This window comes from Hypanus sabinus, chromosome 11 (genome assembly GCF_030144855.1).
Source record: "Hypanus sabinus isolate sHypSab1 chromosome 11, sHypSab1.hap1, whole genome shotgun sequence".
NCBI lineage: Eukaryota > Metazoa > Chordata > Chondrichthyes > Myliobatiformes > Dasyatidae > Hypanus > Hypanus sabinus.
This window is the reverse complement of record NC_082716.1, coordinates 74,741,882-74,758,760: the sequence shown is the minus strand read 5'-3', so window position 1 is coordinate 74,758,760 and position 16,879 is coordinate 74,741,882. Positions and strand designations below refer to the sequence as shown.

At 40.1% G+C, this 16,879-nt stretch overlaps 1 protein-coding gene across 1 annotated transcript in view; it reads left to right on the top strand.

The window, feature by feature from the left end:
• Window positions 1–16,879, top strand: part of cdc73 (cell division cycle 73, Paf1/RNA polymerase II complex component, homolog (S. cerevisiae)) — a 287,498-nt gene that overhangs the window by 41,717 nt on the left and 228,902 nt on the right. Inside the window, exons 4-7 of the mRNA XM_059984716.1 lie at window positions 1,104–1,166; window positions 1,281–1,333; window positions 9,107–9,195; window positions 11,622–11,838. Coding sequence (XP_059840699.1) covers window positions 1,104–1,166; window positions 1,281–1,333; window positions 9,107–9,195; window positions 11,622–11,838 — 422 coding nt within the window. The remainder of the gene's footprint in view (window positions 1–1,103; window positions 1,167–1,280; window positions 1,334–9,106; window positions 9,196–11,621; window positions 11,839–16,879) is intronic.

Below are 16,879 nucleotides of genomic sequence, written 5' to 3'. Positions count from 1 at the left end.
AGTACGCAACCCTGAGGGGCTCCTGTATTGAGAGTCAGAGGAGTGGAGGTGAGGGAGCCCACTCTTACAACCTGCTGCCGATCTGACAGGAAGTCCAGTATCCAGCTGCACAAGGCTGGGTCAAAGCTGAGGTCTCTGAGCTTCTTGTCGAGCCTGGATGGAACTGTGGGGTTGAATGCTGAACTGTAGTCCAAGAACAGCATTCTCACGTAAGCATTCTTCTTCTCCAGATGTGTAAGGATGGTATGTAGAGCAGTGGCTATTGTGTTGTCTGTTGATAGGTTGTGTCGGTAGGAGAATTGTAGGGGGTCCAGTTTGGGTGATAGCAAGCTGCAGATATAATCCTTGACCAGCCTCACAAAAAGCATTTGCTTATTATTGAGGTTAGTGCCACAGGATGTCAGTTGTTCAATCATGTTACCTTGGTCTTTTTGGTACAGGGATAATGGTGGATAATTTGAAGCAGGAGGGCACTCTACACTGGGAGAGGGAGAGACTAAAAATGTCAGTAAACACACCTGCCAGTTGGGCTGCGCACATCCTGAGTACTCACCGTGGGATGCCGCCGTTTCTGCAGCCTTGAGACTGTCCATTCGTTGGAAACATCTGTGTACCTCAGCCTCAGAGATGACCAGGTTGCAAGCTGTAGCAGTGGTTTTCCTTGGAGGCTCAGAGTTAGAGACATTGAACCAAGCATAAAGGCAACTGAGTTCATCTGGGCTTTGAAGTCTGCGATGGCATGCAGACCTTGCCACAAGTCACGTGTGCTATTTGTTGTGTATGTTGACTCAGTCTTGTCCCAATAGTGTTGTTTCACAACCTTGTTAGCTTTGCGCAGATCATAGCTGTTTTACTTGAGCTTCAGTTGATCGCCAGTGATGTCAGCTCGATGTTGCGCTATAAGTGCTGTTCTCACGGAACTGTTGATCCAGGGTTTCTGCTTCGGGACGACCCTGACTGACTTCTTGGGGACAACATTGTCGATGCACTTCGAAGCACTTCCAGCATTGTCGATAACTTGACTATTACGAAAAATGTATTTGATAACTTGCATTTGCAGTTGCAGATTTTTTCATGCTTTTGATACTGATTTATTTTCATAGCAACATCTGCAAGCATAGACAGAAGTGCCCCTCTAGAAATCGGGTTGCAGCGATCAACACAAGGTAGTTATGATGTATCTTAATAAACTTAAGAAAAAATATTGAAATAATGCTCTTTAAAATACCAGCACTACAATTTATATTTTGTATGTTTTTCTTGTGTTTGGGAATCAACAGTTAAAAGGGCAGCTGAAGAAATATCATCAGAATTAAAGAAACCCAGGATAGAGGTAATGTTTAAATGGTTTCTATTTGTTTAAATGTATATTGGGCAATGTAAGCACTTTTACTTGGAGAAATAATATCAGTAGTACACTTTGAGCAGTAAGATCACTAATTTGCAAGTATTAGTTTCCTGAACTCTTAAATTCCTTACTGTGCATTTTGATTTTCCTTTCTCCTAGTCTTCATTTATCGAATGCTCAGTGAGGCTCGTAATAGTCCTCTTGGTCCCTAGACTGACATTTCAGTCTCTTCTGCAAAAGTGGCCTAATCAAAAGTTTGTATCTATTTCCGAATCTGAGTGTGAGGCCTCCGTTGGTCAGAGTTAACTGTGGATGTTATGACTTAGTTGTCTAGATATGCAAGCCTGGGCAGTACAATATAGAGAGCAAGCTGGTGCCCATGTAGCAAGCTCCCCATCTCCACACGTATGGTGAACCCAAAGGAATGGCAGAGACCAATACAGTTTGCTACTAGCAGCATTGGAGGAGTTGCCAATCAACATTGAACTCAATATAGGACTGTCTTAGGGACTACAGCTCCAGATTTTTCCTGGGATTTTACTCCGGTAGCCTTCCCCATGAGTGGGTATAGCCACAAGATCAGAATATTCCTTCTCCTGGATGAGCTGCCAACCACAGCTGATGAGCCTCATCTAACTGAAGCGAATGGTTTTAAGTCACCAGTAACCCACCTTTACCCCTTCTCCTGTCAGTCGAAATGGTTCTGCTGGGTTTATTAGCTAAGCCACATGTGAAGACAAGGAGCTGGACTTGGTTGTCAGAGGCTATTCGAGGCACACACTATTAGGAGCGTTTAATAGGTTGTGGGAGCTTGTCCCCATTAGCACCCCCCCCCCCCCCCACTATAACAACCTTAAGTAACACATAGCTACCTGTGGCTAGAATAATTAGCATTGTCTTATTTTTGGCTTTTGTTAACCTGACAATTTTCCTTAGTTTTCAATGACTTGGCTTCCACACCATCTGTGGCAATAAATTCCGCAGATTCGCTACCATCTTGATAAGTAATTTTCTCATGTCTGTTCTAAATAGATATCCATCTATTCTGAAGCTGTGCTCCCCCACCATGGAAAACATCCTTTCTATATCCACTCTTTTGAGGCCTTTCAACATTTGATAGGTTTCAATGAAATTCCCTTGCCCAACCCCTCATTCTTCTGAATTCTAGTGAGTTAAGGCCCAGAGCCATCAAACAATCTTCATATGATTGTTAGGAAAGATGTCAACAAAATAGAGAGAGCACATAAGAGATTTACTAGAATGTTACCTGGGTTTCAGCACCTAAGATACAGAGTTAGGTCTTTATTCTTTGGAGCATAGAAAGTTGAGGAGGGACTTGATAGAGGTATTTAAAATTATGAGAGGGATAGATAGAGTTAACTGGATAGGCTTTTTCCATTGAGAGTAGGGGAGATTCAAACAAGAGAACATGAGTTGAGAGTTAAGGGGCAAAAGTTTAAGGGTAACACGAGGGGCAACTTCTTTATTCAGAGAGTGGTGGCTTTGTGGAACGAGCTTCCAGTAGAAGTGATAGAGGCAGGTTCGATATTGTCATTTAAAAAAAAAATGGTTAGGTATATGAACTGGAAAGGAAAGGAATGGAGGGTTATGGGCTGAGAGCAGGTTGGTGGGAATTGGTGAGAGTAAGCGTTCAGTACGGACTAGAAGGGCCGAGATGGCCTGTTTCCGTGCTGTAATTGTTATATGGTTATATTATAAGCCTTTAAATCCAGGAGTCATTTTTGTGAACCTCCTTTGAACCCTTTCCAATGTCAGCACTCCCTTTCTTAGATACGGGGCCCTAACCTTACAATACTCTAAATGCCTTTCCAGTGCCTTATAAAGCTTCAGCATTAAATCCTTGTTGTTACATTCCATTCCTCTTGAAATGAATGCTAACATTGCATTTGCCTTTCTCATCACCAACTCTGATTTTTGAAATTTCTCTCCATTTACAAAATAGTTTCTGCTTTTATTTCTTCTACCAAAATGCATGACCAATCACTTCCCAACATTGTATTCCATCTGTCACTTCTTTCTCCATTCTCCTAATCTGTCAAGGCCTTTCTGCTCCCTGCTTCCAGAACACTACCTGCCCCTGCACCTCTATTTGCAGCATCTGTAAACTTGGCCACAAAGCCAGCAATTCATCACCCAAATCAATGACATATAACCTAAAAAGAAGCAGTTTCAAAACCAACCCCTGCGGCACACCACTAGTCAGTGGCAGCCAACCAGAAAAGGCTCCCTGTAATCCTGCTCTTTGCTTCCTACTGATCAGTCAATCTTCTATCCATGCTAGTATCTTTCTTGAAATATTATCTTCTTGTCTTAAGCACCTTAATGTGTGGCACCTTGTGAAAGGCCTTATGAAAATCCCTTTGAACAACATCCACTGACTCTCCTTTGTCTATCCTGCTTATTATTTGTTCAAAGAATTCCAAGGGATTTGTCAGACAAGATTTTCCCTTAAGGAAACCATACTGACTTTGGCCTATTTTATCATGTGCCTCCAAGCATCCTGAGACCATCCTTAACAATAGACTCCACCACCTTCCCAACCATTGAGGTCAGACTAACTGGCCGAAAATTTCCTTTCTTTTGCCACCCTCCCTTCTTGAAGTCTGGAGTGACATTTGCAATTTTCCAGTCCTCTGGAACCATGTCAGAATCTATTAATTCTTAAAAGGTCATTCCTAATGCCTCCATAATCTCTTCAGCCACTCCTTTCACAACCCTGGAGTGTAGACTTTCTGATCCGGTTGATTTATCTACCTGCAGACCTTTCAGTTTCCCAAGCACCTCCTCCTTACAATGGCAACTTCTTACTTTCGCCCCCGACACTCTTGAACTTCTGGCGTACAGCTGGTGTCTTCCACGCTGAAGACTGATGAAGAACGCTTATTCAGTTTGTCTGCAACTTTGTTGTCCCCTATTACTACTTTCCAGCATCATTTTCCAGCTGTCTGATTATATACCCTCACTTCTCTTTTACACTTTATATTGGAAGAAACTTTTGGTATCCTCTTTAATTGGTATCCTTTATGACCTTTTTTTTGCCTTCTGTTGGTTTTTAAAAGCTTCCCAGTCTTCTAACTTCCCACTAATTTTTGCTCTATTACATGCCATCTCTTTGGATTGTATGTTGGCTTTGACTTCCCTTGTCACTCATGGTTGCATCATCTTGCTTTTAGAATACTACTACTTTGAGATGTATCTATCCTGCATTTTCTGAATTGCTCCCAGAATCTCCAGTCATTGCTGCTCTGTTGTCATCCCTGCTAGTGTCTCCTTCCAGTTAACATTGGCTAGCTCCTCTTTCTTGCCTCTGTAACTCCCTTTATTCCACTGTAATACTGATATATCTGACTTTAGCTTCTCCCTCTCAAATTTCAAGGTGAAGTATTTGGAAGTAGTTATTATCATTATTATTATTAACCTTGATGCCTTGGAGAGAAAAAATAATGGGATGTAAATTTGTATGTAATGGAATGCTGGATAAACAGGACCTAGTATGCAGCAATAAATAATTTACTGGAGAAACTGGTTGAACACAGCATCTGTGGTTTGAGGAGGAATTGTTGATGCTTAAGATCAAAACCCAGCATCAGGACAATAACCCTGCATCCTGGATCACAACATGAACAGTTTTATCTACTGCAAGTTTAAATCCATTTTGTACAGAGGATGGGTGAAAGCAGATACAGAAAAAATAATTTTAAGAGAATAAGTTTGTCATCAGAACTATTATGTGAAGGAGCTCACAAAAATGGAGATTAAAATAGTGTGGTTGGAATACTTTGTAGCTTATAGTGCACAAATCAGAGCCATGTTTACTGTTTGTTAAGCATCAAAAAAAAGAGCTTTTCCATGTAAATAACTTGAAATGATCTGAATAGTTTTAGTTGTTCTATGGTTAGTTCTTAGAATGTATTGTATTTTGACTAGTAGAAGTTAAAGTTTATTGGCATTCAACTGTACACATTTATAAAGCTAAATGAAAGAATGTTCCTCCTGGATCAAGGTGATAAACACAGTACATTTTTAACATGCAGCACGAAGTAATATTAACACAATAGTATTAGTAGATAGTAAAAATATTATGTACATTTACAAGTTGACATAACGTGCGTATATGACATATAGTTAAATGTACTGACACTGTCGTAGTGTCTATTAGGTGGTAGCAGACTAGTGTTTTACCTTCCATAAACAAGAGAAAATCTGCACATGCTGGAAATCCAAGCAACACACACAAAAGCTGGAACAACTCAGCAGGCCAGGCAGCATCTATGGGAAAAAAGTACAGTTGACGTTTCAGGCTGAGATCCTTCATCAGTACTGGGGGAGAAAAGATGAGTCTGAGTAAGAAAGTGGGGGAAGGGATGAAGAACAAGGTGATTGGTGAAACTGGGAGGGGGAGGGGTGAAGTGAAGAGCTGGGAATCTGATTGGTGAGATACAGGGCCTGAGAAGGGGGAATCTAATGGGAGAGGACAGAAGGTCATGGAAGAAAGAAAAGGAAGAGGACATCCAGAGCAAGGTGATAGGTATGTAAGGAGATAAGGTGAGAGCTGGGAATGGGAATAGTGAAGGTGGGGTGGGGCATTACCATAAGTTTGAGAAATTGATGTTCTTACCATCACGTTGGGGGAATGGGAAATGGAATTAAAATGAGTCACCACTGGCTGATTCTGCTTTTTCTGGCAAACAAAGTGTAAGTGCTCAGCATTGGGTCTCACCGATACTCCTCAGGGGTTGCTGGCTACTCGACTCCCTTGATTCATTCGTCCCTCCCCACTGATCTCTCTCCTGGCACTTATCCTTGCAAGCAGAACAACTACTACACCTGTCCCTACACCACCTCCATCGCTACCATTCAGGGTCCCATACAGTCCTTCCAGGTGAGGCAGCACTTCACCTGTGAGTGTGTTGGCGTCATCTACTGTATCCAGTGCTCCTGGTGTGGCTCCTGTATATCAGCCAGAAAAAAATAAGATCTTCCAGTGGCCACCCATTTGAATTCCCTTCCTATTTCCATTCCGACGTGTCCATAGGACTGTCAGACAAAGGAGCAGAATTAGACCATTCAGCGCATCGAGTTTTCTCTGCCATTCCATCATTGCTGATTCCAGATCCCACTCAGCCCCGTACACGTGTCTTCTTGCCATTTCCTTTGATGTCCTGACTAATTAACTTATGCCTTAAATATACCTATGGGCTTGGCCTTCAGCACAGTCTGTGGCAGAGCATTTTGCAGATACACTACTCTCTGACTAAAAAAATTCCTCCTTACCTCTGTTGTAAAAGGTTGCCCCTCAATTTTGAGGCAATGCTGTCTAGTTCTCGATACCTCCTCCACAGGAAATATCCTCTTCACATCAACCCCATCTAGTTCTTTCAACATTTGGTAGGTTTCGAGGAGATCCCCCCCCATATTCTTCTAAATTCTAGTGAGTACAGACGCGCTTCTTCTGTTGTGATGAGGCCACATTCAGGTTGGAGGAGCAACAGCTTATATTCTCTCTGGGTAGCCTCCAACCTGATGATATGAACATTGATTTTTAAACTTAAGGTAATCTCCTCCCCCCTTTTACCATTCCCGATTCCTATTTCTCTCTCTCACCTTATCTCCTTACCTGCCTATCACCTCCCTCTGGTACTCCTCTCCATTTTCATTCTTCCATGGCAGAAGAATTTAATAAGTACTTTAGATCTGTCTTCACTAAGGAAGACACAAGCAATCTCCCAGATGTATGGATGGGCCAAGGACATAGGATAACAGAGGAAATGAAACAGATTGACATTAGGAAGGAAACGGTGATGAGTAGACTGATGGGACTGAAGGCTGACAAATCCCGAGGTCCAGATGGTCTGCATCCTAGGGTACTAAAGAGGTGGCCCTGGAAATTGCAGATGCATTGGTAATCATTTTCCAATGTTCCTTCGATTCAGGATCAGTTCCTGAGGATTGGAGAATGGCTAATGTTATCCCACTTTTTAAGAAAGGAGGGAGGGAGAAAGCAGAGAATTATCGACCTGTCAGCCTAACATCAGTAGTGAGGAAGATGCTAGAGTCCATTATTAAAGATGAAATAGTGGCATATCTAGATAGCAGTGATAGGATTGGGCCGAGCCAGCATGGATTTACCAAGGGTAAATCATGCTTGACTAATCTATTGGAGTTTTTCGAGGATGTAACCAGGAAGTTAGACAGGGGAGATCCAGTGGAGGTAGTGTACCTCGATTTTCAGAAGACATTTGATAAGGTCCCACATAGGAGATTGGTGGGTAAAATCAAAGCTCATGGCATTGGGGGGAAGATATTGACATGGATAGAAAACTGGTTGGCAGATAGAAAGCAAAGGGTAGCGGTGAATGGATGTTTCTTGGAATGGCAGGTGGTGACTAGTGGGGTGTCACAGGGCTCAGTATTGCGACCACAGCTGTTTACGATTTACGTCAACGATTTAGATGAAGGCATTGAGAATAACATCAGCAAGTTTGCTGATGATACTAAGCTGGGTGGCAGTGTGACATGTGATGAGGATGTTAGGAGAATTCAGGGTGACTTGGATAGGCTGGGTGAGTGGGCAGATACTTGGCAGATGACGTTTAATGTGAATAAGTGTGAGGTTATCCACTTTGGGAGTAAGAACAGGAAGGCAGATTATTATCTGAATGGTGTAGAGTTAGGTAAGGGAGAAATACAAAGAGATCTAGGAGTCCTTGTTCATCAATCACTGAAGGTGAATGAGCAAGTGCAGCAGGCAGTGAAGAAGGCTAATGGAATGTTGGCCTTTATTACAAAGGGAATTGAGTACAAGAGCAAGGAAATCCTTTTGCATTTGTACAGGGCCCTGGTGAGACCACACCTGGAGTATTGTGTACAGTTTTGGTCTCCAGGGTTAAGGAAGGACATCCTGACTGTGGAGGAAGTGCAGCATAGATTCACAAGGTTAATTCCTGGGATGTCAGGACTGTCTTACGCAGAGAGGTTAGAGAGACTGGGTTTGTACACGCTGGAATTAAGGAGATTGAGAGGGGATCTGATTGCAACATATAAGATTATTAAGGGATTGGAGAAGATAAGAGGCAGGAAATATGTTCCAGATGCTGGGAGAGTCCAGTACCAGAGGACATGGTTTGAGAATAAGGGGTAGGTCATTTAGGACAGAGTTAAGGAAAAACTTCTTCTCCCAGAGAGTTGTGGGGGTCTGGAATGCACTGCCTCGGAAGGCAGTGGAGGCCAATTCTCTGGATGCTTTCAAGAAGGAGCTAGATAGGTATCTTATGGATAGGGGAATCAAGGGATATGGGAACAAGGCAGAAACTGGGTATTAATAGTAGATGATCAGCCATGATCTCAAAGTGGTGGTGCAGGCTCAAAGGGCCGAATGGTCTACTTCTGCACCTATTGTCTATTGTCTGTCTTCTCCTATAAGATTCCCTCTTTTCCAGCCCTGTACCTTTTTCACCAGCTTCCCAGCTGTTTACTTCATCCCTCCCCACACTCCTGGTTTTATCTTCACTTTGTGGTTCTTTTACCCCTTCTCCCTCTTTCTTACTCTGACTCCTCATCTTTTTTTCCAGTTCTGATGAAGGGTCTCGGCCTGAAATGTTGACTGTAATCATAGATGCTGTCTGCCTGCTGAGTTCCTCCAGCATTCTGTGTGTATTACCAGTATTTTACTTTGTATATTTTGTAATGATTAAACTGTGGTGGTTTATAAAATCTGGGATGGTTTATGTTAATTAGGATGAAGAACGTGTGCGACTTGACAAAGAGCGTTTGGCAGCTCGATTGGAAGGCCACAAAGAAGGCATTGTACAGACGGAGCAGATCAGGTAAATTGAATACATGAACACTTTTATAGTAGAATAAAATAAAATTATTTGCAACCAATTAGGGCGATTATCAGGCGTGCCATATTAATTTCCTCTTTGTGACTCCTCTGTAATCCCATCTAGATGGAATAAAATCCCATGATACCTTAATGGTTGTAGATCATTTAAATTAGATGTGTTTTAGAAGGCAGCAACACGCACACGCGTACACACACACACACACACACACACACACACACACACACACGTACACACACACACACACACACACGTACACACACACACACACACACACGTACACACACACACACACACACACACACACACACACACACACACACACACACACCCCCCCCCCCCCCCCGCACTTCCAGGGATCTTTGGATCTCTATATCAAGGTCCCTCTGTTCTTCAGTATCACTACGTATCCTAAGACTACCACTTCACTAATCTTCACGTCATCTGCAAACGTAGTGATAATGCCACCTTTGTCACAAGCTCATCAAACTTGTATCACAAATAGCAAGTTCCAGTACTAATTGCTTTGAAACACTTATGGCATCTAACCACAAAAACATCCCTTTTCCATCACCCTCTGTCTTCAATGGCCAATATAGTTTTCTGTCCTTTTATGCATCAGTTCATACTGTGCGTATCATGTGGTAAATCTTCTGATATGTTGTTGTACCATGCAATGTTGTTCATTAAATGTTGCCTTTGTTTTCTATTAAGACTATCCTTGATACTTATCAAATAACAAAGAGCCTGCACCTCTGAGGTGCAGTGTCTTTGTGCATGATTTGCAAAAAGTTACTCAGTGAATATGGCAAGTAGTAGGAAACCTGGCAGATTGAGTTTGCTTATTGTTGAGGAATTAAACACTAAAGTGAGGAAACTCTGCCTCAGTTAGTAGACCATTGGTGAGAACATATTTGGCACACTGTGGTTAAATTTTGGACTTATTTTGGATTTTAATACTTTAGAGGTAGTTCAGATGTCTTCTAGACCTTGTGACAAAAGTTGCTTCTTACTTCTTAAACTCCAATAAGTACAAGTTTAGGTAGAGTGCTATCTGCTGGAGTTTAGAAGAGCGAGAAAGAACTTGATAGAAACACATCAGATTCTGAGAGTTCTTGACAAAGTAGATATGGAGAGGATGTCTCCTTTTGTGGGAGAATCTAGAAATAGGGGATCACTGAAAATACGGGTTGCCCATTTAAGATAGAAGTGAGACAGAGCTTTTGTCTCTGAATAGTGAGTCTCTGGAGTTCTTTTTCTCAGGGAGCATTGGGAGCAGAGTCCTTGGATATTTTAGGAAGAGCTAGTTCAATACTTGGTATGCAAAGGGTGAGGGGTTACTGGGTGTTGGTGGAATGTGATACTGAGGTTAGCTATACTCTGTTGAATCGTTGAACATACTCAAAGGACTGAGTGGCCTTTTTCTGCTCTTTATATCATATGGAAAAATAACTCATAACAATAAAAAACAATGTTTGTTTATTCTCCCTGTTGGTAGTTCAATTACCATTGCTCACTTACTCAGTGTTAGAGAAGTCTTGCTCGAGAGACCTCATTCTTGGTGGACCCAGCAGTTTCTCAGCTGCATTACTAAATGTTCTCTTCCATTGGGTCTGTGTTATACTCGTATCTTAATGTTGTTTAACCATTTTCCCTGTGTTCTGATTATGGTACTTGAGATGAATATGGTATATTTCAAATCTGAGATATCACAAAACCAAAATACTCAAATAAAAATATATGTGATTCAGCAGGGTTGGCAACATTTATTAATTGAGATATAGAATTAATATTTCTTGTCAGTAGCCTTTTGTCTTTCTAAGGTTTATAGTTTTTTTTGGCAGGACAAGATGAAACTAAGATTGGGCATTTGACATGTCCTTAAAATATTTGCCTGGATCATTGGTGGCAACTTGACTTTTAAGAAAGAATCTAGATTTACTCATTACATTAAAGCTGGAGCACATAACAGCCACCTGTTTATGCAAGAGCTGGTGGTATTATCCAAAAAAATAAAAAAAACACATTTTTGTGTTTTGACTAAACTTGCTTATCCAACACATCAAAAGCAGATTAAATGATCATTTATTATTGGTTTTGTGGATCTTTTAAGTGTACATTTTTTAGTTTGCAGAATGACATGTTATAAAAATATTATGCTGAGGTTCTTCTATGTTATGAATGTATAAATAGTATTTAAAATCACAGTATGTTTGCTCTTTTTTGTAGAAAATATTCCAAAACGTTTATTTTGTGCTGACTTTAAAATGAAATTTCACATTAATGTTTTTTATTTTGTAACAAAATATAATAGCTCAATGTTCAAATTGGATTACTCATGTAGATAACAGATTTACATTAAAGAATGTGGGAAATTTTTTTTAGGTTTGATTTTTTTGTGATTCTAGGTCATTATCAGAGGCAATGTCAGTGGAAAAGATTGCCGCTATTAAAGCTAAGATCATGGCAAAAAAACGGTCTACTATTAAGACAGATCTGGATGATGACATTGCAGCTTTGAAACAAAGAAGTTTTGTAGATTCTGAAGTAGATGTAACCAGAGATATTGTCAGTAGAGAGAGGGTGTGGCGAACAAGAACTACCATTCTCCAAAGCACTGGCAAGGTGAGTTTAGGTGAATTAAGTCATATGATTGTGTTTTATTTTCTAAGGTCACAAAGATCACAACACATACTTGATTCGTAAGGTTGTTATGTTTTTACTAATGTGATTTTGAGAATGCACTGGGACTGTTTTTTTGTTCTGGAAATCTCTTGCCCTATTGGAGCATGGGCCAGATTACTTGGTTTTAGTGTCCAGGATGATGTGGCTGGAGTGTGATCAAAGCTTTGATGCTGGTGATGCTAACCCGAGAGGATGCTGAGATTGTTTTGTCTATATTTGAATTATTTTGGAGGATTTTGTGGATATAATATTGGTTTTGCATCGCCAGTGCTTTGAGATACATACAATAAGTTGTATGTGCTTCCAAAACTTACTGGAGGTGAGGCTCACTACTGGCCAATAGACTAAGCTTGTTGAAATGTTTGAGGTTTTGATTGTTGATTTCTGCCTTCACTGAGAAGCAGCCCCATGGTTTGAAAAGTGATTTTTTTCATCTCATTGTAGATCTTGATTTGGGAGGGAAACATTTTGTGCTGCAAGCTTGGCAGATTGGGCCTTTTTTCTTCCAGATACTTAATAGAAGGCCCTTTTATACTTCAGTGAAGGAATCAACAATGATATGGAGATTATTGACACAACGCACGTGTAATCTAACGAAAGATCAATATTAAAAGCTGGGGTGACCTTGTTTCAGGAGTAAAGGTGACAAATGTTCAGTGGTTTCTTGTTCATCTTTAGATTAACAGTAATGAAATGAGAAAGGCTGAGAAGAGGGTTGATGACTTAATATTGCATTGATTGACTCCAGTCTGTGGCAGACCCATCGGTTAGGATCACGATTTACATGTAATCATTCAGCAGAGGAAGAACTTGGATAAACATTTGAGGAATGACTAATTTGAAAGGATTCTGTATGATCCCTCAATTGATAAAGTTGAAGTCACTCACCTGTATGTGGAAAAAAGCCATATGCGGGTATAAGTAGATAGATTTGTATATTATTCATAAGAGGGACAAGAAATTTTAAGATTGTATCTCGGTCAGTTTTAAGCTGTTATAACAGTCACAAAAAATGAGTGCTTTTGGCAGAAGTCATGGAAGATTGTACTTGTGAATCAAATGCATCAGAGCTGTTTCTTCATAATGTGACAATTTAATTTGTTTTTTCCACTTAATTTGCTTGACATGACATGACTCATCTCATATGATGGTTAAGGATTAAAAAAAACATTTAAAAATGATGCCTATTTACTTTTTCATTCTCAAGTTTCTACTATCAATAAATACCTCTCATTGTAATTAGAATAGAAGTTCAGGGTCCAATTTACATCTGTCAAACCCCCATAGTGTGGGAATTGTCAGGTAATTTGATTGTTGGCTTTGTGGATTACACAAGAGTTATTGGCTAGAACGACAGGTTTGCTTCTCTTTAGTGTGGAACTATTGAATCTTCTTTTGCCCAAGATGTTGATGTAGTTTCAGTTTAAGGTCTTATTCAAAAAAGGCACTTCTTTAAATGTAGCATTCCTTATTTCACTCAGTAAGCTTAATTTTTATTTATGGAAATGGATTGCACCTACAAATGTGAATTGGAAGAAATTGCCCTCTACTGAACCAAATCTGGAAATATTATAATCAGGAAAATTAACCTGGAATCTTAGGAGAGCCCTCCTCTCCGCTGATTATACCTGAAACAAAAATTGGTATAACCGAACTCATGAAGCTGGCACTGATTGATGAGGCACCAAGCACCTTTTCTTTTTGTAGAACTTATCACATGCTGGCATTTGAATGAGCCTTTTCCATAAAAATGCTTTAATAAATTAAACTACATTTACAGGCTTAATAGAATGTCAAAGCCGTTAAACACTTTGAATGCATCATTAACATTGAAAGTTTAAAAAATGATAATTTTTGAGTTTGAAAATGTTTTACTTTAAAAATAATGCAGAAGCAATTAAAACATATGTTAATTCAAGAAAAGTCAATTTCCTGAAACTTACCTCAGTTTTTTTAGAACTATTTCTCCACTGAAATTAAGGGTGTTTCACAAACATTCATTTACTACAGCTAAAAGTTTTAGGAAATTAGGCCTTCATGTTGGATTCCATGACTGAAGTCTGATTGACAGCTCTAGGTTTTAGATCAAAGTTAGATTTAGATCAAAGTTTAGATCTTTGTATTCTTGCAAACAGAGAAATCTTAAACTTCCTCGTAGTTATCTGGGGAAATAGCAGTTGCTGCTTCTGGAATTTCTGGTATTACTCTAGAATGTTGAAACCATTGTAGAAATTGCAAAAGATTTAAGTGAAAATTGATTTGATACATCGGTTGATGACTAAAAATTCTCAAAGATAGTGTCACTTTCATTTAAAAATTCTCAATGCAGCTCTTATTATTTGACTTCATACAATTAATTAAATGTTCTTGGACTTCAGGATCAGGTTTTATTATCACTGTCTTATATGATGTGCGGTCGTTTTGCAGCAGCAGTGGTGGCGTGCAGAGGCATAAATTTACTCTGAATTGCAAACTAAATAAATGCTGCCAAAAAAAGAGGAATATGAGATATGTTCTTGGATTATTCATAAATCTGACGACAGAAGGGAAAAAGCTGTTCTTGAATCATTTAGTGTGTGTCTTCAGGCTCTGGTACAATCCCCCGATGGTAGTAACACAAAGAGGGTATGGTGCGGGTCCTTAATGATGTATGCCTTTTTGAGCCACCACCTCTTGAAGATATCTTCGATGGTGGGAAAGGTTATGCCCATGATGAAGCTACCAGAGTTTACAATCCTCTGCAGCTTCTTCCAACCTTATGCAGTGGAGCCTCTGTACCGGGCTGTGATGCAATCAGTCAGAATGTTTTCCACAATATTTCTGTAGAAATTTACAAGAGCCTTTGATGTACCACATCTCAAACTCTTAATGAAGTAGAGCTGCTGGTATGTCTTCTTCATAACTGCATAAATATAACACCGATTCTCAGAAATGTTGACACTCAGAAATTTAAAACTGCTAACACTTCCTACTGCTAATCCCTCAGTGAGATTTGATGTCTGTTTGATCCACTTGCTTGATCCACTGATGTTTCATCCACTTCAAGTCGAAGACATGATGATAAAAAGTAAAGCTTAAGAGTCAACAAATGCTATTCTGATTCTCAAAAAGAATTGTGGATCTTTACTTCAAAGATCAGTTATCCTAATGTCAACAATAAGGGAAATGTCTGATTCTGGCAAGATTCCTTCTTGCTTTTAGAAATTATAAATTGCAATTTGCAAGAATTAAAACATAGTTGGTTGAGCCTCATCAATTAGAGCCACTTGATGTTTTTACCAGAGCATTTGTTCCAATTAATGTAATTAGAGTTTGCAGGAAACATTTTCAAAGTAAAAGTAAATGTATTATCAAATACTACAAATATTTGTCACCGTATACTACCCTGAGAATTATTTCCTTGTGAGCATTCACAGTAGATACAAAGAAACACAATAGAATCAATGAAAAGATGACAACTAATGTACAAAAGTTGACAGATTGTGCAAATACAAAAAATATCAAATAGCTAAATGATAAATAATATTGAGAACATGAGTTGTAGATTACTTGAAAGTGGGCCCATAGGATGTGGGATCAGTTCAGTGTTGAGGTGAGTAAAGTTGACCACTCTGGTTCAGGAGCCTGATGGGCAACAATCAGGTTCCTGTACTTCCTGATGGCAGCAATGAGAAGAGAACATAGTCTGGTTGGTGGGAGTCCTTTTTACTTTCCTGAGCTATTGCTCCTTGTAGACGTGTTCAATGGTGGGGAGCTTCTTCACCTGCAATGGACTGGCTATATCTCCTACTTTTTGTAGGATTTTCCACTCGAGGGCATCAGTGTTTCCATACCATTCAGAACACCAGTTTGTCAAAGTTTTCGATGACTTGCCAAATCTTTGTAAATTTTTAAGAAAGTAGAGGCACTGCTGTGCCTTTTTTGTAATGGCACTTACCGTATGTGCTGGACCCATCCTCTCAAATGATAATGCTGAGAAATTTAAAAAACTGGCCTCTCCACGTCTGATCCCCTGATGAGGACTGGCTCATGGACCTCTGGTTTCTTCTTCAATTGGTCAGTAATCAACTCTTTTGTTTTGCTGATGTTGAGTAAAAAGTTTTTGTGACACCAGACAGCCAGATATTCAATCTCCCTCCCATATGTTGATTTGGCTAATAGCAGTGGTGTTGTCAGCAAACTTAAATATTGCGCTGGAGTTGTACTTGGCCCCTTGCTGTACTTGCTTTATACCTAGTCGTATGAGGCTAAGTACACAGCCTTGTGGTGCACCTATGGTAATGGTGGAAGAGATGTTGTTGTGAATCTGAACTGACTGGTGTCTTCAGATGAGGAAATTCAAGGATTCATTTGCACAAGAAGGTATTGAGGGTCTTGACGGTTATTGATTCGTTTTGAGGGAATGATAGTGTTGAATTCAGAGCTGAATGAAGAGCCAATGCAATGGCATCTGCTGGGCTAGGCAAGTTGGAGCAAATCTAAGTCACTCCTCGGGCAGGAATTGTTAAGTTTCATGACCAGCCTCGCAAAGCACTTCGTCACAGTGGATGTAAGTGTTACTAGACCATAGTCATTGAGGCAGGTTACTGTGTATTTCTTGGGTGCTGGTATGATTGAAGCCTGCTTGAAGCAAGTGGGTACCTCAGACTGCTGAAGTGAGAGGTTAAAGATATCAGTAAATGCTCCAGTCAGTCTTCAGTTCTCAACCAGGTAGACAGTCTGGGCCAGATGCTTTCTGTGGGTTTACCTTTCCTGGAGGATGCTCTTACATCAGCTTCAGAGACCGAAATCACAGGATTATCGAGGGCTGTGGGAGTTCATGAAGTTTCCTCCATGTTCTGTCAGTCAAAGTGAGCATAAAAGGTAGCAAAACCTTGTTGAAGTATATGTCGCTTGGTTTTACTTCATCGGAGGTGATAGCATTCAAGCCCTGCCTCAGTTGTTGAGCATCTTTTTATGATTCAGAGTTGGTCTAAATTGC